Genomic DNA, 27,209 nt, shown 5'->3' with positions numbered 1-27,209 from the left:
GATATAATAACAATCTGGTTAGTTTCCCATTAGTTACAATGTTATGTCAAATGTTTTACTCTTAACAATCCCACAGAAACTTTATCATTACCCAATTGTTTTTCATATCTCGTGGGAGTGATGATAAAGAGAGAGGAACAGGGAGAGAGAGATTATCAGTCCTGTCTGGTGGGAGATAGACATAAAAATGGGCAGGGGCATCATGTACCGAATATTGTAGAGGGTGCAGGAAGTATGTGAAATAGCTTCTTCCTGCAATCTAGAGCCATAATCATTATGTCTAATTCTATGTAAAAAATTGTTTTATATTTTTCTGCATAGATTATCTAAGCATACCTCTTTACCTGTTCAATTGTCATTTAAATGAATGATGAACATTGATTCTTTCATAACTTTTATGGCTAAGGAGTGTAGTACAACTGTCACACTGGCCCAACAATGTATGGAAGCCTGCAGATGTGTCCCTTTCATAGCACACAGTAAATTGGCCAGTGTTGACTAGTGTTAACCATGTCATAATATATCATAACACCTGACATAACCTGTTATAATATGGTCATAATACTGTCATGACACATATATTTTGACCTGTTGTGACACATATCACATTATGTTATGGCTGGTTATGACACCTACATAAGAGTGTCAACACAAGGCAAAACATTCAATTACACCATAGTCTACTTGTCAACAGTATGTTTTTGGAAATGTACCATCATTGTAATTGTGCACAAATTGATGTCAGACATGCACCTACCCCAATGCTCTGTTTCAATGACTGGGATGAATGCAGGAGCAGATTTCAGGAGAAGGACAAGACACCCTCTTTTTGACTGATGACTGACATAAAGGGCATGTATGTGATAGACCTATCTGGCTTATATAATTATGATGGTCATAATGTTTCCTGCCAGTGTCATAAAGTGTATTTTCTTAGTCCAAGTAAAGTGACACAGGATGGTCATAATGCTTCTTGAAAGTGTGCCATGAAGTGTATTTTCTAGAAATTATGTAAAGGATTCATTACATGTAAAGGATTCACTACAACAACAACAAAGTAAATAGAAAAACGTCAATAGCACACCCAAAGTAAGTTACAAAGTAAATAGCACACCCAACTACCTCATCCCCATATTGTTATTTATCTTCTTGCTTTTTTGCACCCCAGTGTCTCTACTTGCACATCATCATCTGCACATCTATCATTCCAGTGTTAAAGCTAAATTGTAATTATTTCGCCTCTATGGCCTATTTATTGCCTTACCTCCTTAATCTTCTACATTTGCACACACTGTACATAGATTTTTCTGTTGTGTTATTGACTGTACGTTTGTTTATGTGTTTTTGTCGCACTGCTTTGCTTTATCTTGGCCAGGTCGCAGTTGTAAATGAGAACTTGTTCTCATCTGGCCTACCTGGTTAAATAAAGGTGTTCTCATCTGGCCTACCTGGTTAAATAAAGGTGTTCTCATCTGGCCTACCTGGTTAAATAAAGGTGTTCTCATCTGGCCTACCTGGTTAAATAAAGGTGTTCTCATCTGGCCTACCTGGTTAAATAAAGGTGTTCTCATCTGGCCTACCTGGTTAAATAAAGGTGAAATAAAGGACTTAAGAAACAACATTTCAAATGAAAGAAAACTTCTTGGTAGGGGGGGCAGGGATGTGTATGTGTCATAACCTGCCATAAAATAATGCAATATGTGTCACAGCAGGTGTAAATTGGGCTAAATACTTTGCATAGATTTGGCTTCTTGGAATTCCATGCATTAATCACAATCAATCATCTGAAAAGTATTAACCGAACACATTTTCATACAAATAAAAGAGAAATGCTCAGTATCAATTGTATAAACATTTTTTTTCTAAAATAACAAGTGCAGTCACCTTTTGGGTTTAAATTATTGAGTCAAACAGCTACTTAATCATGACCGAATATATTCAATAATCTTGAACGCTTGACAGCACATTTGTTAATATAATTTGTTCTCAGAGTGGCGCAACAATAATTTGTCACAGTTCATGGCACTTGTGGCCTGGGCAACTCGTGAATTGTATTAGCGTCGCGCGTGCTTTATGTTACTACAGCATGACAATGGTGTTATAATAGTGTTACATTGTATCCCCGCCTACACTGACACATTCGATTAGGTGAAAGTTTTTAGGGCTTTGCTGTGATTGCAAGGCCACACACCGTATGATGTAAATGTTGATGCAAGGAATGGATACATTTCTTTGTGTATGCACTAGGTGGTGCACTGTGAAAGTCGGTCAATTTAAAGGTTTGATCATTAGTAACAGAATCTGGTTGCTCAGTAGCGCCTCTTGCTCTCGCCTAGCGGCAATACCCATCTGTTACAGTGTTATTACAGCCCTCATGACCACAATGAGCCAATAGGCTTTTGGAGGCAGAGTTCTCCCTGTGGCCGCCATTAAAGAAAGGAATCCATGAATTCAAATGGAACCAGAAGGATCAGAGACCGAAATAATGGTTAAAATTACCGTAGAGATAGGCATATGCCAATTTCCGATTGGATTTTAAGGATGTTATTCGTTTTTAGATTGATTTTGATGGTGATGGAGGAGTAGAGTAACGTTTTTAGCTAAAACCGTTTTAAGCTAAGGGGGAGGGGGATAGTTGCTTCTTTGCTCTCCTTTTCTTTTTGTTTTAAGAGCATTTTCGCTCCATTTAAATGTTTTATTTCATTTGTATTCGAGAGGTCGATAGAGAGGTTGTGAAGGCGATATTTTGACAGCTTTTATTTTAGGGCGGACAATAGCATTCGAAGGGTTGTTGAATAACATTCTCCAGCCAATTGTTTTAAAAAATAATTATCGTTTATTACCTTATTATACATCTTGCAAAATACATTTGAAAATCTTGTCTTTATTTTCCCGGGAACTGAAATGATGGAATGTTCGATCTCGCTGTGAAAGGATGAGTTCTTGTTTTGTACCAAACGGGGCCAGCTTGGAGGATTGCCACTCCAATCTATTCTGTCTGGTAAGAGATTTAAAACTAAAGGAAAAGCAGCCATTTTTAACTAGCTGAAGAGAGCGAGCTAACGTTAGTAGCCACAGCAATGGAAAAGCAGGCAGGGCCTGTCGAGCACTGCAATTCAAACATCATTCACTAAGGCAATGTTTATTTGCATACTTTGAAGTTGTGCAAGATTAAAGAATAATAGTGTTATCTGTCACTTGCAGCTGCATGCATGCTGTTTGCCATCACACATTTTCAGTTTGATCATATTCAATGCATTCCACCCCTGAGAGTTTTAGGCAAAAAAAAAGTGCAACTAATGTAACGTGTGGTGATGATAAACATCCTAGCTAACTAGCTATCTAACGGAACGTTGAATACCATGCATGATTACATTTTTGTCTAGTTGTTTACTTGGTTAAATTAACGTTCTATATCGTTATGCTTTTTATCACATGCGTTGTGTAGCTTATTTATGTGACCTTAAAATAAACCCAAGCAGTTGGCTAGCCTGCTAACTACCTTACAATGTTGTTCATTTGCACAAATAGCAAACTAGCTAAACGGCAGAAACATTTGGCGTTCGACCATGGAAAGTATATGCTCGTGAACGTTGGCTTCTAATTTCAACTTCCATGTTCTACCGTGTTGTTGTCAGTGGGCCAGTGTAGTTGTGAAGATACATTGATTGCTACATTGTTTCTTTTAAGTAGCCAATGAAGAGTTTAGCTACTGATAAATTGTAGCATATTTGCGGGCTTATACTTTTCCTTTAAAATTGTCACGTTTGCTTTCCAATCATTTGTTGTTTACATTCTTGGCTCGTGCTCACCTTAAAGAGCTGAAATATTAAGAAACAACAATGTACTCTTGGATATTGTTAGTGCATCTCTTTAGAATGTAGTACTTACTTCCCGTCTGGCAAGTTTTCAAGTTGAAAACATTTTTCATGACAAATGAATGCCATTCACTGTTTTGTTTTATATCTGTGTATTTATTTGTATGTCTTAGTTCTCATAGTGCTGATTGATACTGTTGCTAGTCAGTCGTAAAACAATTGAATTATATAGCTATCATAAATACACAACCAAAAGTACATAATAGACTCAAGGAAAAAGCTCAGACGTTCCCTCTTGTCCCTTGCACCCCTACTACTTGCTAGACCAATCTAAGAACTTCTCAGTAGTGCACCAACTATATGTTTCCAGCAATGCATTGCATTCTTTCTGTACAGTATGTACTGTATGACAGATGTGAACAATTCCCCTTCATGAAGGTTCAATAGATAAATATTGATGTACTTGAATCGTCCTTTTCCGAAGCATTTGACAGTAAAGCTGAATGAACAGGACAGGCTAGTAGTGAATGACTGGTTGCTGTATTGCAATAGTAGGGAGACATTTTACTGCAGACTGAGATGAGCATGACACCTGTGTTGCTGTTCACGGTCCTGTATGACTCACACTCTGAACAGGCATTGTGGTTTTAGGCTGAAAGAATGCAGTGAACACAGCTTGGCACTTTTCCCATAACTAATAGTTCTCAGGAGTCTTATTGCAATGTTTATTTAAAATGTATTATTCTCGTTAGTTTTTTTAAGTTGAGCAGCTTTCTGGGTGTTGAAGTTTGTTTGTAGATTAATTGGTATGTGTTATAACACATTATTTTCATAAATCAATAGTCAGGTCACAATGGCCCTGCTAGACTATGTCTCTTGTCAGGATAAGTTAACAAACACTGCGGCAGTGACAAATGCCGTGCTGATGAAAAGGCTGGACGAGAGGAGAGAGTAGACCGAGTGGATTTGCATTTCTCCAGAGTTTTCCAAGATGCAAACAGACTAGTTTCATGTTTTGCAGTGGGAGGGTGAGACCGTGACAGAGAGAGATGCTAGTAGTGGTGGTGGGGTGTCTATCTGTCTGCTCTGGGATGGTTTGAGCAACTTCACCTGTTGCTTGTCTCTGATTCAGAAAATTCAGAAACTTTAATGTCCTCGAGGACATACATTTAGCAGCAGTCAAAGTACGTACAGACAAGATCACATTAAAATGTAAAACACAACAACAGAAAAAAGCAACAGATGTGTACTTGCTAGGATATGTATTGTGATTATCATGATTCTATATATATTGTGATTTGATGCTCCAAACATCTTCCTCACTATATGTCTGCTGCAGAGAGACGAGAGAGCATGAGAAACACCTTTTGATCAGTCAGGGATATATATACAAAAGTTCTGAAAACATGTTGGCTCACTTTACAAAGAAGATGGAGAACAAGCTTTATGATGAAAAATAGTATTTTGGAGTCAAATATTGATATAATATTGTCCAAAAATAAAATTGTGATACGTAACTATCGATTTCTTCCCCCATCACTAATATATATAGAATATTTACAAAAAGTTGGCAGGGTAGTGCAAAGGTTTGCATCTCAAAATCTTTAGTGCTTAAAGTGCATGTAAGTTAAAAATCTTCTTCATTTGAACTATTGAAAATCGAATAATGAAGTAAGCTTTATGCAGTATCTTTTTGAGTGCAAACTCATTACACCTTTTTGCTCATTTGAGCTAATGCACTTGGAAGGGGGAATCTGAAGTCGCTGGGAGGGAGAATGGCAGGAAGGGAAAGCAAGGGAAGGGAAGGCAGCTGTTGGCACTTAGTGTGTTCCACAATGGGACCTGGAGCTCTAAGCTGTGAGAGGGAAGGTGAGCGAAGCTGAGCATCTGACAAAAGGAGGGGTCGTAACCCGCAAATCCCAGACAGATTTTACATCAACTTTCTGAGTCCGTCAAATGGCTTTGCCCTCAGATTCCCTTATAGCCGCTATGGGAGTTTGGCCTGAAGGCCTCGGCATCTGAAAAAGGAACCTTAACTCGACCCCGGTTCTTGCACTTTTGGTGGGAGGACATTTTGCATACACAGTTGCCTACATACCTGAGCATTATACTAACAGCTAGTCGTGTCAGTTTGAAGGAAGCACACAGGTTTCTCTGACACATTCAGACTGTAACTCAGATGTAGATTTTAAAAAGATAGATAGATTGATTGACCGCAGAAGGCACACAGACTTTTGCTGGCGCAATCTGCCTCTGGAAGATTGCCAGATACTGTTAGCAGAGAATAGCCTAGTTTATGGATTGAAAGCTTGGACTTGATCTTTGACAGAGAGAGCGGTCATTCCACGGCTTTGAAAAGCCTAACATTGACAGAAAAATACATGAAAACAATTCAGAGCTATCATCAAAAGAATGGATTGTGCGATGAAAATGCATTTCTGAAGAAGAATAAGTAAGATGGGCATATATGCAGGCTTACAGTCCCAGCGCCACCCATTTCAGAAACAGTCCGTTTCTATAATTGCAGACGATCTGGTTTCACACAGTTTTTCCCCTCCCTTTTCTTTCCTTGCAGCACAGATGTTTCTCTGCAAGACGCAGGTGTCAGGTAGTTCCTCACACCACTATGTCTGCCACCATGAGAGAGAGAGGGTTTGGTGGATGAAGTTTCTGAAACAGAAACTGCAGCAACAGTAGTAGTATACTGGTGAAAGGAATAAGCTAGTAGTACAGTAGTGCATACTTGATGAACCGGTAGTCTATAGGCCTATATGATAAATGAATATGGGCTTGTGAATGGTGTCTTGACTGGAACAGCGTTTGAATGCCCTTGAGCAAAATTCCTGATTTGAGACATTTCCTATGATGTTGCTTGATGAATTGGTAATGAGTGAAGAAGCTGATAGTTGGTGTGCCTGCCAATCACAATAAATCCTAGCAATGAAAAACATGTAGGGACACGTGGGAAAGGGTAGTGTTGAGGAAAGTCTTTTTTTTGTAGTCATATCTTGTAAATTTGATAGATTGTGTCACTAAACTCAACAGCCTATGAGCTTTCAATATTTGGAATAAAATCTATATTTTTGTAGTTACAGTTGCTCATCATATTCTAGTCAGATCATTGTAGCATTTTGATATCTGTAGCATTCTGACTGGCCATTGTGGCCAGCGTATAGCCTTCCTGGCTGCCATGTTATAATGGATAACTAACTTGTTGTTGTGATCCAGCTTGGATCCAGTTGACACCACAGAGCGCTCTGTTTTGACAACACCACCCCCCACCACTAATCTCCCAGTTTATACCCGGCTAGGCAGGCTAGGCTTAATCATTCGCTCACGTTCGTAGTGTTTAATTTGATTTAAATTTACCCGCCAATTTAATTGTAATTGTTTATTTCTAACAAAGTCAAAGTGACAGTTTGTCAACTTGTATATCACCTGGCAGCAGAAAATGGCCCGCCTCAAGAATCTGTACTAGGCCCAGTTCACGCAAATCAGTTGTCTGCCATGCTGCAAGGATAGATAGGCGCTCCATCAAGAGAAGGACTGTAAGGCAATATTGCAACATAGTTTGTGATGGTAGTGTTGGTCTTTGCGGCGTTTCAGTGTATGACATGGGCACTGAGTGTAAGCCTAAAACACTGGAAGGCATGATGTATTCGGGGGTGGGTGGTGTGTGTGGGAGACAGTGTAGGACATGGACACAGGAAGCGCTGCCTGGTTGTACGTCAAATAAATACTCAAATAAAATAACATTTTATTGGTCACATACACATGGTTAGCAGATGTTAATGTGAGTATAGTAAAATGCTTGTGCTTCTAGTTCCGACAATGCAGTAATATCTAACAAGTAATCTAACAAATTCACAACGACTACCTTATACACACAAATGTAAAGGGATGAATAAGAATATGTACATATAAATATATGGATGAGTAATGGCCGAACGGCATAGGCAAGATGCAGTAGATGGTATAGAATACAGTATATACATATGAGGTGAGTAATGTAGGATATGTAAACATTATTAAAGTGGGATTATTTAAAGTGACTAGTGATACCATTATTAAGTCAATTTATTAAAGTGGCCAGAGGTTTGAGTCTGTATGTTGGCAGCAGCCTCTATGCTAGTGATTTTATTTTATTTTTTATTTCACCTTTATTTAACCAGGTAGGCTAGTTGAGAACAAGTTCTCATTTACAACTGCGACCTGGCCAAGATAAAGCATAGCAGTGTGAACAGACAACACAGAGTTACACATGGAGTAAACAATTAACAAGTCAGTAACACAGTAGAAAAAAAAGAGTCTATATACATTGTGTGCAAAAGGCATGAGGAGGAGGTAGGCGAATAATTACAATTTTGCAGATTAACACTGGAGTGATAAATGATCAGATGGTCATGTACAGATAGAGATATTGGTGTGCAGAAAAGTAAATAAATATAAACAGTATGGGGATGAGGTAGGTAAATTTGGGTGGGCTATTTACCGATAGACTATGTACAGCTGCAGCGATCGGTTAGCTGCTCAGATAGCAGATGTTTGAAGTTGGTGAGGGAGATAAAAGTCTCCAACTTCAGCGATTTTTGCAATTTGTTCCAGTCACAGGCAGCAGAGAACTGGAACGAAAGGCGGCCAAATGAGGTGTTGGCTTTAGGGATGATCAGTGAGATACACCTGCTGGAGCACGTGCTACGGCTGGGTGTTGCCATCGTGACCAGTGAACTGAGATAAGGCGGAGCTTTACCTAGCATGGACTTGTAGATGACCTGGATGACCTGGAGCCAGTGGGTCTGGCGACGAATATGTAGCGAGGGCCAGCCGACTAGAGCATACAGGTCGCAGTGGTGGGTGGTATAAAGTGCTTTAGTAACAAAACGGATGGCACTGTGATAAACTGCATCCAGTTTGCTGAGTAGAGTGTTGGAAGCTATTTTGTAGATGACTGTTTAACATTCTGATGGCCTTGAGATAGAAGCTGTTTTTCAGTCTCTTGGTCCCAGCTTTGATGCACCTGTACTAGAGGTCGTCCGATTAATCGGAAGGGCCAATTAATTAGGGCCGATTTCAAGTTTCCATAACAATCAGAAATCGGTATTTTTGGGCGCCGATTTGCCAATTTTTAAAATATATATTTTTTATACCTTTATTTAACTAGGTAAGTAAGTTAAGAACACATTCTTATTTTTAATGACGGCCAAGGAACGGTGGGTTAACTGCCTCGTTCAGGGGCAGAACGACAGATTTTCACCTTGTCAGCTCGGGGGATCCAATCTTTTAAACATTACAGTTAATTTAGTCCATCGCAATAACGACCTGCCTCTCTCTCGTTGCACTCCACAAGGAGACTGCCTGTTACGCGAATGCAGTAAGCCAAGGTAAGTTGCTAGCTAGCATTAAACTTATCTTATAAAAAACAATCAATCATAATCACTAGTTAACTACATATGGTTGATGATATTACTAGATATTATCTACCGTGTCCTGCGTTGCACATAATCTGACTGAGCATACAAGCATACAAGTATCTAAGTATCTGACTGAGCGGTGGTAGGCAGTAGGCGCGTAAACATTCATTCAAACAGCACTTTCGTGCTTTTTGCCAGCAGCTCTTCGTTGTGCATCAAGCATTGCGCTGTTTATGACTTCAAGCCTATCAACTCCCGAGATGAGGCTGGTGTAACCGAAGTGAAATGGCTAGCTAGTTAGCGCGCGCTAATAGCGTTTCAAACGTCACTCGCTCTGAGCCATCTAGTAGTTGTTCCCCTTGCTCTGCATGGGTAACGCTTTTTCCATGGTGGCTGTTGTCGTTGTGTTGCTGGTTCGAGCCCAGGGAGGAGCGAGGAGAGGGACGGAAGCTATACTGTTACACAGGCAATACTAAAGAACAATACTAAGAACATCCAATAGTCAAAGGTTAATGAAATACAAATGGTATAGAGAGAAATAGTCCTATAATTCCTATAATAACTACAACCTAAAACTTCTTACCTGGGACTATTGAAGACTCATGTTAAAAGGAACTTTCATATGTTCTCATGTTCTGAACAAGGAACTGAAACGTTAGCTTTCTTACATAGCACATATTGCACTTTTACTTTCTTCTCCAACACTTTGTTTTTGCATTATTATATATATTTTTTAAATGTACCCCTTTTTCTCCCCAATTTCATGGTATCAAATTGTTTTTAGTAGCTACTATCTTGTCTCATCGCTACAACTCCCGTACGGGCTCGGGAGAGACGAAAGTTGAAAGTCATATGTCCTCCGATACACAACCCAACCAAGCCGCACTGCTTCTTAACACAGCGCGCATCCAACCCGGAAGCCAGCCGCACCAATGTGTTGGAGGAAACACCGTGCACCTGGCAACCTGGGTTAGTGTGCACTGCGCCCGGCCCGCCACAGGAGTCGCTGGTGCGCGATGAGACAAGGACATCCCTACCGGCCAAGCCCTCCCTAACCCGGACGACACTAGGCCAATTGTGCGTCGCCCCACGGACCTCCCGGTCGCGGCCGGTTACGACAGAGCCTGGGCGCACAGCTGGCGCTGCAGTACAGCGCCCTTAACCACTGCGCCACCCGGGAGGCCTGTTTTTGTATTATTTAAACCAAATTGAACATGTTTCATTATTTACTTGAGGCTAAATTGATTTGATTGATCTATTATATTAAGTTAAAATAAGTGTTCGTTCAGTATTGTTGTAATTGTCATTATTATCAGTATCGGTATCGGCGTTGAAAAATTATAATCGGTCGACCTCTAACCTGTAATGACCTTGCATTCTGGATGATAGCGGGGTGAACAGGCAGTGGCTCGGGTGGTTGTTGTCTTTCTTTTTGGCCTTCCTGTGACATCAGGTGCTGTAGGTGTCCTAGAGGGCAGGTAGTTTGCCCTGTACGTTGTGCAGACCGCACTACCCTTGCAGTTGTGGACGGAACAGTTACCGTACCACGCGGTGATACAGCCCGACAGGACGCTCTCGGTTGTGCATCTGTAAAAGTTTGTGAGTGTTTTAGGTGACAAGACACATTTTTTCAGCCTCCTGAGGTTTAAGAGGTGCTGTTGCGCCTTCTTCACTAGGCTGTCTGTTTGTCCGTGATGTGTATCCCGAGAAACTTCAAATGTTCCTTTCCACTACTGTCCCGTCGATGTGGATGGGGTGCTCCCTCTGCTGTTTCCTTAAGTCCACGATTATCTCCTTTGTTTTGTTGACGTTGAGTGAGAGGTTATTTTCCTGACACCACACTCCGGGGGCCCTCACCTCCTCCCTGTAAGCCGTCGCATCGTTGTTGGTAATAAAGCCTACCACTGTAGTGTCGTCTGCAAACTTGATGATTGAGTTGGAGGCGTGCATGGCCACTCAGTCATGGGTGAACATGGAGTACAGGATAGGGCTGAGAACGCACCATTGTGGGGCCCCAGTGTTGAGGATCAGCTGGGTGGTGATGTTGTTTCCTACCTTCACCACCTTGGGGCGACCCGTCAGAAAGTCCAGGACCCAGTTTCAGAGGGTGGGGTCGAGACCTAGGATCTCGAGCTTAATGACGAGTTTGGAGGGTACTATGGTGTTAAATGCTGTACGTAGGGCCTGCTTTCTGGTGAGCCTCAGCCACCCGCCAAGGGTAGGTAGGCAGCTGTAGCAGTGGAGCGTAATGTTCCTGGTTAAACACTTCATAACCCTGTAGTACTCTGTGCTGCTGCTAGTGATTTACAACCAATGAATTTCTCTGAGTTGTGTTCCCTCTCTCTATAAAAGCCGGACAATGTTGGCTTATATAGAGCACACTCCCCAAAGCACTCATCATTAAAAAGGATTAAGGTGGTCAGAGCCCATTTACAAGCATTAGGGAGGTTTTGTTCTGAGAGCATTGAACATGTTGTTCATGTTGTTCATGTTGAGAATGAAAAGCACCTGAAGCTAAAGTGCACACAATTGGAACAAAAACAAGCCAAGGCTTTTTTTGCTGCTTCTCTTTTTAGCCACGATTCTTTCTGTTTATATTGAAGCCTTTCTTCTTGTTACATCTATCTATCTATCTATCTATCTATCTATCTATCTATCTATCTATCTATCTATCTATCTATCTATCTATCTATCTATCTATCTATCTATCTATCTATCTATCTATCTATCTATCTATCTATCTATCTATCTATCTATCTATCTATCTATCTATCTATCTATCTATCTGTCTGTCTGTCTGTCTGTCTGTCTGTCTGTCTGTCTGTCTGTCTGTCTGTCTGTCTGTCTGTCTGTCTGTCTGTCTGTCTGTCTGTCTGTCTATCTATCTCAATCCAACACTACATCTTCCTTTATCTCTCGCCTTCCGCTATCTCTCCTCTCTCTCCTCCCTCCATATTGTTATCTTCTTCCTCGATCTCTCTCCTCCCTCTGCCTCTATCTCTGTCTCTTTCTCCTCACTCTCTCTCTGTTTTCCCATCTCCCTTTCCTGTATCTCTCTTTGTTTTTCTAATTCTGTGGCTGCCTGCCTATGTGTCTCCTTGTTGTAAGTGTTCCTCCTGATGAGGCGGAGGCTCCATAAAGGAGAATGAATGCTTCTGCTTGTTTAACGTTGACTGTAACACTAGAGATCCGGGCCTCTTTGGACCTGCCTTCAGGCCAATAACATTCTAACAGTCTAATAAATACACTGAGTATACCAAACATTAGGAACACCTTCCTAATATTGCATTACATCCCCCTCTTTTGCCCTTAGAACAGCCTCAATGGACCATTCTTGATACATAAGGAAACTGTTGAGCTTGAAAAAGTCGGCAGTGTTGCAGTTCTGGACACAAGCCGGTGTGCCTGGCACCTACTACCATACCCCATTCAAAGGCACTTAAATCTTTTGTCTTGCCCATTCAACCTCTGAATGGCACAAATCCATGTTTCAATTGTCTCAATCTACACTGATTGAAGTGTATTTAACAAGTGACATCAATAAGGGATCATAGCTCTCTGTTGCCGATTGTTCACTGGTGGAGCGCATTGAATAGTGGTTGTTCTTGGAAAAAGGGATATTTTGAAATAGAGCTCATCTCTTCAATTTTGATATTGATATTTGGCAATGTTAAGTATTTTGGAAACCTCCGAATCTTCACTTTCTGATACTATACAGAAGCATCTTACCTGCATGTAACAATGTAGGAGGATTTTTTAAAAAGTCACTTTTTGTCACCCCACTGAAAAAATGACATTTCCTCTAAAAACTGCTTATAACACATTCTGTTCGTGATCTCGAAATTCTAACAATATACAGTACGTGTGTTAAATATATGGAGAGGGCCATTTCAAAATGATCCCTATGGCCTTTCTAGTGTTAAAATGTTTACCCACGGGTACCTGGCTCCTGTGGCAGTGGCTGACTCTCTCCCTCCCCCTCCCAGGCTGATCTGACTGGGATCAAATGGAAGCGGTACGTGTGGCAGGGCCCCACCTCTGCGCCCATCCTCTTCCCCGTGACCGAGGAGGACCCCATCCTGTGCAGCTTCAGCCGCTGCCTCAAGGCGGACATACTGAGCGTGTGGCGGCGGAGCCAGAGGCCTGGACGTAGAGAGATCTGGCTGTTCTGGTGGGGGGACGACCCTAACTTCGCAGAGCTGATCCATCACGAACTTACAGGTGAGACAGAATAGAGAGAGTGGGCGCATGTATACACACAGACACACACTCACGCTAACCTGGATAGAATACCTGCCATGGTCCAATAACTTGAAACAGCAGTACTAAGCCTGTGTGATGGCTTTGGTTTATAATTTAAAACAATGTAATTAGATGTATTTCTTCTTCTTAGTCACAGATGTAATTGCAGGATATAGTGATATTCTTATGCTCTGAGCTCCAACAGTGCAGGTCAAAAAGAGAAGTGAATGAAACAATAATACAAATAATAATAATAATATATGTTTACAACTGTAACAATTATAAATGTCCATTGGGGGGGGGGGAAGGATAAAATATTCCGTGGGGGGAGTCGCAGGGGGGAAGTGACAGGTGAATAAACAATAATACAAATAAGACTGAAGAATACAGTCCAAGCAACGGCCCAATCAGACCATGTTTAAGATTGCCGTTGCAGCTCACAAGAGATAAATGAGGGACTCATGTTTCTTTCAATGAACCTTTTTATGCATTCATCGAAGGTTACAGAGCTGGTTAAATGGGTGATTATTATAAAAGATCATGAAAAGGAGCTTCTTGAGTGCTGCAGACCTCAGAGCAATACCTAAGCCAGTGGTGATAATGATGATAGTTAAAGTGCTGGTTGTATAATGTCAAATATTACAAGGTTCAGGGCAGGGGTTGATTGTCAGGCTGACTGACGCTGTGAACTCTGGGGAGATCAATTCACTGTGAGAGCTTAGAAGGTGATAGTGTTAACCAGATAGCTCCCTTAGTTTCTCCCTCATCCCCTAAATGACAAGCAGCCAGTCTGGCAGAGAACAGCCTTCACCTGCAGGTCAACTCCCACTGTTTGGAGCAAACACTCGCTACAACCACCGTAGTTATTTTTTTCTGTGTGTGTGTGTGCACGCACTGTAAGCCTTATCATGGCATCTAAGCGCCTTCCGCCCTCCAGCACACGATAAAGCAGCGCCCTGCACTTTGTGTCGCCGAGGCAATATCAGAAAGCTTATCGCATCTTCCCATTTAAAAAGGAGGATAGAAAAGGGGGTGGGTGGGTGAATCCCTCTTCTCATGACTTCTGTGAAATGTTTTATATGCAGGAGCAACGATGCAGAAACGAGCCTAACACATCATGGAGGTCTGGCCCAGTGCTCTCTCTCTTTTCCCTCCTCCCTCCATCCTCTCACATTTCTTTCTTTCTACAGCAACAGTGGTTGATGGACAGAGACCATCTTTATTCATGCTCTTTGGCTGGGAGATTGAACTCCTAAGTCTGAGCCATGACACACACACCTGCACACAGACACACAGCCGGCCCGTGGCCCTCCTTCATTATGACAGGTTGTGCTTGAAGTGGGCTGGAAGTGGAAGCTAAATGGCGTGATGGCAGCCAATCCAGCCCTGGTGGGCTTCGGTAATAACCTGCAGGGCTGGAGCATTAAATGGACTGTGTGTGTGGACGGCAGTGGGATGGAGCCTCTCCTTGGTGTGCTGGCAGTGAAAGTGTGAAGCAACACAGAAGATGGTCACAACGTGTGTGTTTTAGTGGCGGTGATCAGCTGCTTAACACCATGCCCTTTTTCCTCCGTGCAAGTGGCTGATGGGTTTGCCCTTTTCCTCAGTCAAACCGTCCAAGTCAAATTGGGGTAATCCCTGGAAATGTGAAGCACTTTTTTGTTTGTCATTTTTTAACCCCCCTTATTGCATTGTTGGTGGTAAACATGAAAATCAGTTATATTCTTTCATGTCGGCAGCAGAAATGGTGGCGGCTCATTTTCTCCTTCCGCGCTCATTAGATTAACGGCCTGAGAAAGTCTTTTAATTTTGAGCAAGTGCCATTTCTGTGTAAACAAAACAGTGGGCCAGTAATCCCTTTGAGAGAGGGGGGGGCAGACTGTTAGCTAGGCCCTGCACTATTCTCCCCATGTTGGAGGGGGACAAGTTACTCTGTCAGCCTGTTCTTTATCAGGACATTTGAGAAAAACAATTCTAATCTTCCTGTGGCCATGCACAAAACATTATTCCAAGCAAGCGAACGGACGCGATTGCAAAATTAAACTGCTTGCATAGGGTTTTATCCTTATGCAAATAACCTCCTCCCCCTGGCTGCCCTGGAAGCCGGTGGTGGAGTCGCTCTCCTATCCAGGGGCATCCTCCACAGATAAATGCCAGCAAGGTTTTTCCCGCCCTCAAAGAACGACTGATCCTTTTTTGCATAGAAATTAGGACCAGAGGTCTGTCTGTCTGAGAGGGTAATTGTTTGGTGGTGAATTTCTCCCTGGTTCCTGGGCCTGCTACTCATGTGCCTCCTTTCCCCCCCTCCATCTCGCCCTTCATCCCTCCTGCTCTGCCAGGCCCCAGTGGGCCTGCCTCCTATGGCAGTCACTCCCTCTCTCTGTCACTTTGTCTTTTTCTCCCCTGGGCATTACCAGCCCTCCCTACCTGTTCCCTCCCTCTGCTCCAGCCTCCACTCAGCTGCAGGTGACTCCAAGGCTACAGGCTGCAGGCTCCACTTTGCAATCATGGCTCCCAGCCAGTCAGTTCCCCGTCTTTCTGATGAAATTGAAAAAGTTTCTCAAGCAGATGAAGCCCGGAAACAAAAGTAAAAATTTTTTTAAAAAAACGTCTGGTTTAGTATCAGTATGATTCAAACTTTTTAAGTGTTTACTCTTGTGGCTATTATGAAACCATACACACTATCAGCCCCTCTATATTGCAGTTGGACTGCGGGCCTCTTTACGCTACACTAGTTTGATGACGTATACTAGTTCCAGGACACACATTTTTTGCATTGTATAAAGACCTAGATTTAAATCTCTCTTTCGCAAACCACCTCTGTAGGTAGTGTGTGAGACACATCTTATGGTACAGTGTAAAGACAATGGCTCTCTGACACCCCACGTCCCTGCAAGTACCTTCATTACCTTAATACCAGAAAACAGCATGTTGTTCTGTTAGCCAAATTGAAAACTAAAGGCTTTTAAAATGTCCACACAATTGTGAACCGTTGCAATAATCAAGTGTACAATGTGGTTTAGATGAGAAGCTCCTGTATAGTTTGAATCGCTATCCTCCTTTTGTTTGTCTGTAATATGGTATTTACGGAATGCTAGTAGCTGTACACACACAAAGCAGGAATGTGGCTTTGGTCACACCACATCCAAGGCTAATGTAAGGATATTGTAAACAGAAAAGATGCCAATCCAATGTTGAAGAGAGATAGATCTTACAACACATTTTACTCATGTAAAATAGCCTAATAAGAGATTGCTGTGTGGAGGTTTAAAGGGAAAGAAAGAGAGTTGTCTGTTGTGCAGAGAAGGATCTCTTATCAGCCCAGTCATCTCCATTGTGCTCCCTGGGGCGCCAAAACTGAGCAGCACACGCATTCATTTATTACTGCATGTTGGGTCAGTTCTCTAGAGAGGAGGGAGGGAAGAGGAGTACACTTGTCTTTCAATGATCCCTCTGCTGTTTAACGGATGGACAACTATGTTGTTTTGGATGTTTGTACTGAGGGGAAGGAGATGTGCTTAATTTAGCCTCTCTGAAGGGTTTTATTTTAGTATGGATGTGTGTGGCGCTAACAATCAGCTGGCATAGCTCTGCTCTTGTTAGTTTTTGTTGGCTCTGCCAAATACTTTGGACATTTCCAGGCCTGCCCATTCTTTACTATTCAGAACAGCTCTGATGTGCACCTCTCAGGGCAGCTCCAAAGGGCATATTTCAGTACACTGGAGGAGCAGTGTCTGCAGGTCAGGTCTTTGTTTCTCTTCCTTGCCCTGACACCTGTGAAGATGGCTGCCCCTCAGATTGAATGAGGCATCTGGTGAAAATCCATTCATCTCCCAGATCTGTGGGAAAGAGAAAAATATTGAATGCAAATATTGTTGTTTCTGTAACCCCCTTTGTTCCAATGTGGATGTCGATTAAGGCAGCCCTACGCACTTCTCTGATTCAGAGGGGTTGGGTTAAATGCGGAAGACACATTTCAGTTGAATACATTCAGTTCTAAAACTGACTAGGTATCCCTTTTCCTTTCCTACCGACTCCAAAAATATCTCAAGGAGCAGATCTTGATTGTGCCAGTTGTTCAAGGACGTGTGATTAAAACACAATTTATATGCCGCGGACCTAGTTTACTGTGTGTTCTTTTTACTGTCTTTTTCTGATGATGAAAAATGGCAATATTCACCGGTGAAGTGTTTTGATTTGAGTTTGGGGTCACTTAGAAATGTCCTTGTTTTTGAAAGAAAAACCTTTTTCTTGGTCCATTAAAATAAAATAAAATTGATACAGAAATACGTTCTTTGTTTGTTGAAAGAGAGTCGGACCGAAATGCAGCGTGGTGGTTACTCATGTCTTTAATGAAGAAAAAAGTGACGATACATGAAATAACTAATAAATACAAAAACAACAAACGGAACATGAAACCTATACAGCCTATCTGGTGAACACTACACAGAGACAGGAACAATCACCCACGAAATACAAAGCGAAACTCAGGCTACCTAAATACGGTTCCCAATCAGAGGCAACAAGAATCACCTGACTCCAGATTGAGAACCGCCTCAGGCAGCCAAGCCTAACTAGACACACCCCTAATCATAGCAATCCCAAATCCTATAAAACCCCAATACGAAACACAACACATAAACCCATGTCACACCCTGGCCTGACCAAATATATAACGAAAACACAAAATACTGTGACCAAGGCGTGACAGAACCCCCCCCAAGGTGCGGACTCCCGGACGCACCTCAAAACCATAGGGAGGGTCCGGGTGGGCGTCTGTCCATGGTGGCGGCTCCGGCTCGGGACGTGGACCCCACTCCATAAATGTCATAGTTCCTCCCCTTCGCGTCCTGGGATAATCCACCCTCGCCGCAGACCATGGCCTAATAGTCCTCACCCAGAACCCCACAGAACTGAGGAGCAGCTCGTGACTGAGGGGAATCTCGGGACTGAGGGACAGCTCGGGACTGAGGGGCAGCTCGGGACTGAGGGGCAGCTCGGGACTGAGGGGCAGCTCGGGACTGAGGCAGCTCGGGACTGAGGGGCAGCCCGGAACTGAGGGGAAGCCCAGTACTGAGAGGAAGCCCAGTACTGAGAGGAAGCCCAGTACTGAGAGGAAGCTCAGGTAGGTAGTAGGCTCCGGTAGATCCTGGCTGGCTGGCTGATCTGGAAGATTCAGGTTGACTAGCAGATCTGGAAGATTCTGGTTGACTAGCAGATCTGGAAGATTCTGGTTGACTAGCAGATCTGGAAGATTCTGGTTGACTAGCAGATCTGGAAGAATCTGGTTGACTGGCAGATCTAGAAGATCATGGCTGACTGGCGGATCTAGCTGCTCTATGCAGACTGACAGCTCTGACTGCTCCATGCAGGCTGACAGCTCCTTGCAGACTGGCAGCTCTTTGCAGACTGGCAGCTCTGACTGCTCCATGCAGGCTGACAGCTCCTTGCAGACTGGCAGCTCTTTGCAGACTGGCAGCTCTGGCTGCTTCATGCAGACTGACAGCTCTGACTGCTCCATGCAGGCTGACAGCACCCTGCAGACTGGCAGCTCCTTGCAGACTGACAGCTCCTTGCAGACTGACAGCTCCCTGCAGACTGGCAGCTCCTTGCAGACTGACAGCTCTGACTGCTCCATGCAGGCTGACAGCTCCTTGCAGACTGACAGCTCTGGCTGCTTCATGCAGACTGACAGCTCTGACTGCTCCATGCAGGCTGACAGCACCCTGCAGACTGGCAGCTCCTTGCAGACTGACAGCTCCCTGCAGACTGACAGCTCTTTGCAGACTGACAGCTCTGGCTGCTTCATGCATACTGACAGCTCCCTGCAGACTGGCAGCTCCTTGCAGACTGACAGCTCTGACCGCTTCATGCAGACTGACAGCTCCTTGCAGGCTGACAGCTCTTTGCAGACTGACAGCTCTGGCTGCTTCATGCATACTGACAGCTCCCTGCAGACTGGCAACTCAGGCTGCTTCGAACAGGCAGGAGGGAAGGAAGGCTCTGATAGCGCTGAACAGACAGGAGACTCCGGTAGCGCAGGAGAGGAGAAAGGCACCGACAGCGCAGGAGAGGCGAGGCGCACTGTAGGCCTGATGCGTGGTGCGGGCACTGGTGATACTGGAGCGAGGACACGCACAGGAAGCCTGGTGTGGGGAGCTGCTACCGGAGGACTGGTGTGTGGAGGTGGCTCTGGATAGACCGGACCGTGCAGGCGCACTGGAGCTCTTGAGCACCGAGCCTGCCCAAGCTTACCTGGCTCGATGCCCACTCTAGCCCGGCCAATACGAAGGGCTGGTATGAACCGTACCGGGCTATGCACCCGCACTGGAGACACCGTGCGCTCACTAGCATAACACGGTGCCCGCCCGGTCTCTTTAGCCCCCCGGTAAGCACAGGGAGTTTGCGCAGGTCTCCTACCATGGCATAGCCATACTCCCTGTAAGCCCCCCCCCCCAATACATTTTTGGGGCCGACTCTCAGGCTTCCATCCGCGTCGCCGTGCTGCCTCTTCATACCAGCGCCTCCCCGCTTTAGCCGCCTCTAGTTCTTCCTTGGGACGGCGATATTCTCCAGGCTGAGCCCAGGGTCCTTTTCCGTCCAGTTCCTCCTCCCATGTCCAATTCTCCAAGTGATGCAGCCTCTCCCACTGCAACTGCTCTTCACGATTAGCAAGGAGAGTTGGCTCAGGTCTGACACCTGACTCATCCACTCTCCCTCTGAGCCCCCCCCCCCAATACATTTTTGGGGCTGCTTTTCGGGTTTCCTTGCCAACCGTGTTCCCTCGTATCGTCGGCTCTTTTCTCCGGCTGCCTCTGCTCTCCTCAGTGCCTCCACCTGTTCCCATGGGAGGCGATCTCTTCCAGCCGGTATCTCCTCCCAAGTGTAACAACCTTTGCCATCCAATACGTCTTCCCATGTCCATTCCTCCTTTCGCTTTTCCTGCCTGTTACCACGCCGCTCGGTCCGTGTGTGGTGGGTGATTCTGTAACGGCGTTCTTTGTTTGTTGAAAGAGAGTCGGACCGAAATGCAGCGTGGTGGTTACTCATGTCTTTAATGAAGAAAAAAGTGACGATACATGAAATAACTAATAAATACAAAAACAACAAACGGAACATGAAACCTATACAGCCTATCTGGTGAACACAACACAGGGACAGGAACAATCACCCACGAAATACAAAGCGAAACTCAGGCTACCTAAATACGGTTCCCAATCAGAGGCAACGAGAATCACCTGACTCCAGATTGAGAACCGCCTCAGGCAGCCAAGCCTAACTAGACACACCCCTAATCATAGCAATCCCAAATCCTATAAAACCCCAATACGAAACACAACACATAAACCCCTGTCACACCCTGGCCTGACCAAATATATAACGAAAACACAAAATACTATGACCAAGGCGTGACACCCGTTTGTTCATCACGCTTGGCTGAGAAATCGACCGGAAAATGCTGTCACTACAACGCCAAACTTTTTTCCAAATTAGCTCCATAATATCGATAGAAACATGGCAAACGTTGTTTAGAATCAATCCTCAAGGTGTTTTTAACATATCTATTCGATAATATATCCGTCGAGACAATTGGTTTCTCATAAGAAGCGATTGGATAAATGGCTACCTCAGTATTTTACGCAAGATTTTCTGCGGGAGACATCATGTGACCACTTGCTAAATGTGGTCCCTTACGGCTATTCTTCAACAGAAATGCATAAAAAGACGTCACAATGCTGTAGACACCTTGGGGAATATGTAGAAAACGTAAGCTCATTCGTAGCTCATTCACAGCCATATAAGGAGTCATTTGCATGAAGCGGTTTAAAACAATGCGGCACTTCCTGATTGGATTTTTATCTGGGTTTCGCCTGTAACATCAATTCTGTTGCACTCACAGACAATATCTTTGCCGTTTTGGAAACGTCAGAGTGTTTTCTATCCAAAGCTGTCAATTATATGCATAGTCGAGCATCTTTTCGTGACAAAATATCTTGTTTAAAACGGGAACGTTTTTTATCCAAAAATGAAAATACTGCCCCCTAGTCGTAAAGGTTAACCTTTCTAGCTCGACAACATTCCACTGAAAAGGCAGCGCACGAAATTCAAAATATATATTTTTTAAATATGTAACTTTCACACATTAAAAGGAACAACAAGCGTTCATATGTTCTCATGTTCTGAGCAAGGAACTTAAACGGTAGCTTTTTTTACATGGCACATATTGCACTTTTACTTTCTTCTCCAACACTTTGTTTTTGCATTATTTAAACCAAATTGAACATGTTTCATTATTTATTTGAGGCTAAATAGATTTTATCGATGTATTATATTAAGTTAAAATAAGTGTTCATTCAGTATTGTTGTAATTGTCATTATTACACATAAATTAAAAAAATCGGCAGATTAATCGGTATCGGCTTTTTTTGGTCCTACAATAATCAGTATTGTTATCGCCGTTGAAAAATCATAATCGGTCGACCTCTAAAACAGACGCCTCACAAGTCCTCAACTCCTCAAAGCGACTCTGGGATGCTGGCCTTCTAGGCAGAGTTCCTCTGTCCAGTGTCTGTGTTCTTTTGCCCATCTTAATCTTTTATTTTTATTGGCCAGTCTGAGATATGGCTTTTTTTCAACTCTTCCTAGAAGGCCAGCATCCCGGAGTCGCCTCTTCACTGTTGACGTTGAGGCTGGTGTTTTGCGGGTACTATATTTTAGCTTCAAGACAAAAACACAGAGGTACTGCTAGCTAAAGCTAACAACATGTCTTCATCAAGTAATGTTAGCCTATCAAAAATGAATGATTACCCCTCTAATATAAATATAAAATTACAGTAGGCCTACCTTACAAACAGTACAACAACCAATGCTTCATTTTTATCAATATCATGCAAATCATTAGGCTACCTGTGGTAAAAGCAAATTGAGACAGAAAACGTGGATATAATTCACCGTGGAGTTGAGATGTTGAGTTGTTTTATATAAAAGCCCATTCCCGCCATGCAAAAATAAAATGCATATAGATCATACATATAAGTTATGTTTCTTCATTTGTAGCATTGTGTGGCAATCCGCCCAGCAGGGCCGCCGACAAGCGTATGGCGAGCTGGCATTTGCCTAAGTACACAATTTAGAATGTAACGGGCTCTTACTGAAATTTCAGGTCAAACAATTTCATCTCTTTTAAAAAGATTGCTCTGCTTTTACCATTTATACTGTAGGAGTGTTGAGCTTGACGAGACAGTTCTGTTTACACCGACGTGCTCGGAGGGAGGCAACTGTCGGGCGGGTATCGTGCGCGACACAACAGCATTTCCCTTTGCTGTCATGAATGTGAAAACGGTCTAAGACTTCACTTGACAAGTGCAACTGCCTTAATAGTGTCAGTTTTCCTCCTTCTGGATATAACTGATAAACATGACATGATTAAGTGAGATGGCGCAGTTCAGGCTTATCTCAACACCTATCCAAAAGGCTTTGTATTATCTGGCTACACCTGAGGAAAAACATGAATGTTTGCCCACCCAGATGTCCTGCATACAATTTGAACACAACCAAGCTGTAACCCCTCTCAATTACGCTGAGCTTGCTTGAGGTTGTTTTGGAACAAGGTTTGTTGTGGTTGCAGCAGCACTGTAGCGGCAAGGCTGTTGATGTGGATCTAAGATAATTGGTGAGCAATATTCCCTATTAATCCAGGCTAAAGATTCTGAGTACTTCGGTTTGACCCTGTTCTCTGTGTCAGCCGCGAAAAGCTTCTGAGATAAGTAAATGGATAAATCTACTCGACTGGCTTGTAGTTGACTTTTTAGAGAGTCAGGGGGGTTGATGCCTTTTGTGCTTTGGGATCCATTTTCCAGGGCTAATCTTCTGAATGTGACCCCCTCCCCTTCCCTCCCTGTTCTCTGATGGCTGGCTGGGGGGCTGTGGGCCTGGTGCAGTGCATCACAGATGAGGCTGGGGACTGGGAGGAACGCGGCCACATGGCTCTACAGTACGACCATTTTATTTGCATATGCGCCAAAATAATTTGCTGTGCAACCTGGAATTTTAATTTAGGAGCACTAGTGCGCCTAGAAAAATGTAGGATTCTAGCTTTTAATATCTGAAATATAATTTATTGTGCACCTAAATGTCTTTGTTCTCCAACATTTTTCAACTTAAATAAAGCTCCGGCTCTGGATGCCTGGGTGCTAGGCGGGCGGGTGCGCTCTCTCCCCTTACTCTGCTCTTGAAATGTTCATTCATTAGTAATAGAGACTTTGTGGAGCAAGCATCACCACTACAGGTCCATCTCTCTTGGCTGCTTGTGGATGGATGGGAAGAGTGGGAAGGAGAGAAGGAGGGGGGGAAGAGAGACAGAGAAAGAGGGAGGAAAAGCTCCTCTACCTAGCCTGGATGGAAAAATCCCCTGGAGCCCTGTGGATCACAAGACATTAATCTTGGTGTTTAATGAGCTACCGACTGCAACTTTAATTACCAGAGCATAGACACCTGTGACTGGAGGGACTGACCACCTCCAAAACCATGCCCTCTTACATTCACCTCTTAGCACAAACAAACACGACTGGAATGGGCCCACAAACACCTGTGTGTTGTGTGTTTGCAGTTAGTGCATTCATCTTAAGATAGCTAAGTGGGACAAACATATCACAGGCATAGAAAGTAAATTTTTTCAGTAGAGTCTAAGCTAGAAGGGGGTGTTTGATGTTTCAGAGTTTCAGATGTTTTTGGAAGATGGGCAGGGACTCTGCTGTCTTAGCTTCAAGGGGAAGAGCTTGGACTGGGCTGAGCGGGAGCTGCCCTCCCGTAGGGGTGTCAGGACAGAGAAGAGCTTGGACTGGGCTGAGCGGGAGCTGCCCTCCCGTAGGGGTGTCAGGACAGAGAAGAGCTTGGACTGGGCTGAGCGGGAGCTGCCCTCCCGTAGGGGTGTCAGGACAGAGAAGAGCTTGGACTGGGCTGAGCGGGAGCTGCCCTCCCGTAGGGGTGTCAGGACAGAGAAGAGCTTGGACTGGGCTGAACGGGAGCTGCCCTCCCGTAGGGGTGTCAGGACAGAGAAGAGCTTGGACTGGGCTGAGCGGGAGCTGCCCTCCCGTAGGGGTGTCAGGACAGAGAAGAGCTTGGACTGGGCTGAGCGGGAGCTGCCCTCCCGTAGGGGTGTCAGGACAGAGAAGAGCTTGGACTGGGCTGAGCGGGAGCTGCCCTCCCGTAGGGGTGTCAGGACAGAGAAGAGCTTGGACTGGGCTGAGCAGGAGCTGCCCTCCCATAGGGGTGTCAGGACAGAGAAGAGCTTGGACTGGGCCAAGAGACCTGAGGTGGCAGATGGCGTGCTCGGGTGGGGGTGTAGGGTTAGCCTGAAGGTAGGGAGGGGCAGTTCCTCTTGCTGTTCTGTAGGTAAGCACCATGGTCTTGTAGTGGATGAGAACTTTGACTGGAAGCCAGTGGAGTGTGCAGAGGAGCGGGGCATCATGAGAGAACATGGGAAGGTTGAAAACCAGGCGGGCTTCAGCGTTCTGGATAAGTTGCAGGGGTTTGATGGCACAAGCGGGGGGCCCAGCCAACAGCAAGTTGCAGTAGTCCAGACGGGAGAAGACAAGGGCCTGGATTAAGATCTTGCCTCTTCCTGGTTGAGGTAGGGTCGTACTCTACGGATGTTGTAGAGCATGAACCTGCAGGAGCGGGTCACTGCTTTGATGTTTGGAGAGAATGATAGGGTGTTGTCCAGGGTCACTCTAAGGTTCTTTGCACTCTGGGAGGGCGACACTCTGGAGTTGTTAACCGTGATGGAGAGGTCTTTGAGCGGGCAGGCCTTCCCTGGGAGAAAGAGCAGTTCCGTTGAAGTTAAGCTTGAGGTGGTGGGTCGACATCCAAGTTGAGATATCTGCCAGGCACGCAGAGATGCGTGTCGCCACCTGTGTGTCAGAAGGGGGGAAGGAGAAAAGTAGTTGAGTGTCATCCGCATAGCAATTATAGGAGAGACCATGTGAGGATATGACGGAGCTGAGTGACTTGGTGTATAGAGAGAAGAGGAGAGGACACCTGGTAGGAGTGGCCTGCCAGGTAGGATGCAATCCAAGAGTGTGCAGAGCCTGAGACACCCAGACCTGAGAGGGTGGAGAGGAGAATCGGATGGTTCACAGCGTCAAAGGCAGCGGATAGATCTAGGAGGATGAGAACAGAGGAGAGAAAGAGTCAGCTTTGGCAATGTGGAGAGCCTCCATGACATAGAGAAGAGCAGTTTCAGTTGAGTGACCCATCTTGAAGCCTGACTGGTTGTCGTCAAGAAGATCATCTGAGAGAGCTAATGAGAGAGTTGATCAGAGACAGCACACAAAACAAGTGTTTTGGAAAGAGAAGAAAAAAGGGATACAGGTCTATAGTTTTTGACATCAGATGAGTTGAGTGTTGATTTCTTGAGGAGGGGAGCAACTTGGGTCAGAGGGGACACAGCCAGTGGTCAAGGATGAGGTGATGAGGAATGGGAGAAGGTCTCCAGAGAGGTCTGGAGAAGGGAGGAGGGGCTGGGGTCGAGCGGGTAGGTTGTCAGGGCAGCCAGACCTCACTAGTCACATGATGTCATCTGGAGAGCGAGGAGAGAATGAGGTCAAGGCATAGGGTAGTTCTATTTAACTAGGCAAGTCAGTTAATAAATTCTTATTTACAATGATACAGCCTGGATTCGAACCAGGGTATCTGTTGTGACGCCTCTAGGAGGAAGGAGCAGGTGGAAAATAGTTTCCTTGGGTTAGAGGCAGAAGCTTGAAATGTAGAGTGGTAGAAAGGGGCTTTAGCAGCGGACACAGATGAAGAGAATGTAAAGAGGGGTCAGTGAAAGGATGATAGGTCCTCCGGAATGTTTGTTTTCCTACATTTTTGCTCAGCTGCCCGTATCCCTGTTCAGTATATTTGTATCTTGTGTCACCAGGCTCTTGGCGAGATCTCATACACTGGTGTCAGGGGAGGTGTGTGCTGGTTATCGGTAGGGCTGTGACACTACCAGTAACTCTTTGGTCCTTTAAACATCTGCTGTATGTAAAATATTGTGTGCTATAGCTTGGAAAATAAATACTTGCGACTCTGGATGACAACATAATGATGTTTGTTTCCAACATTAAGGCTGTTTTCCTAAAGAAGTTAAAGCCGCTTCGTGTTTTGTTTCCTTGCAACGATACTAACGAGTATGATGATACTGGTATCGTTCTGGCCCTAGTGGTCGGTGCAGTGTGAGTGGAGTGTGTGATTTGGGAGCTTCTTCTGAGAAGTCTCTGCTGTGTAGTGTGGTCCTGTCTATGCCTGTGAAAGATTACTTCCTGCTAGGTCAGCTCATCTGGGCCCCCTATGCCAAACGGGGGAGAGGGAGGGAGACATAAACCTGAACCTGAGCCAGGCTACTGTGTGTCTTTCTCTCTCTCTCTCTCTCTCTCTCTTTCTCTCTCTGGTCTCTCTCTCCCTCTCTTTCTCTCTCTTTGGAGAGAAATTTCACACATTGAAAGCAATGTTGTTTTGTTTGGCTGAAAATGCTTATTTTAATTTGACAGTCTGTTTTTCAAATGGGAAGATAAGTGGAAGAGGCACTTTCCACATTGAGTGGAATGTTATAAGGGATGGTTATAAGGGATGGTTATAAGGGATGTTATAAGGGAAGGTTATAAGGGATGGTTATAAGGGATGTTATAAGGGATGGTTATAAGGGATGTTATAAGGCATGGTTATAAGGGATGGTTATAAGGGATGGTTA

The 27,209-nt window shown here is 44.3% G+C and overlaps 1 protein-coding gene across 1 annotated transcript in view; it reads left to right on the top strand.

Moving 5' to 3' along the window:
• The first annotated feature begins 2,407 nt into the window (after nt 1-2,407).
• The window catches only part of med13a (mediator complex subunit 13a), a 110,524-nt gene continuing 85,722 nt past the window's right edge, over nt 2,408-27,209 (top strand). Inside the window, exons 1-2 of the mRNA XM_031826638.1 lie at nt 2,408-3,001; nt 13,216-13,450. Of these exons, the coding sequence (XP_031682498.1) occupies nt 2,936-3,001; nt 13,216-13,450 (301 nt within the window). The 5' untranslated portion in view covers nt 2,408-2,935. The remainder of the gene's footprint in view (nt 3,002-13,215; nt 13,451-27,209) is intronic.

Source organism: Oncorhynchus kisutch, linkage group LG6, assembly GCF_002021735.2.
Source record: "Oncorhynchus kisutch isolate 150728-3 linkage group LG6, Okis_V2, whole genome shotgun sequence".
NCBI lineage: Eukaryota > Metazoa > Chordata > Actinopteri > Salmoniformes > Salmonidae > Oncorhynchus > Oncorhynchus kisutch.
This window is presented reverse-complemented; position numbering and strand designations above follow the sequence as displayed.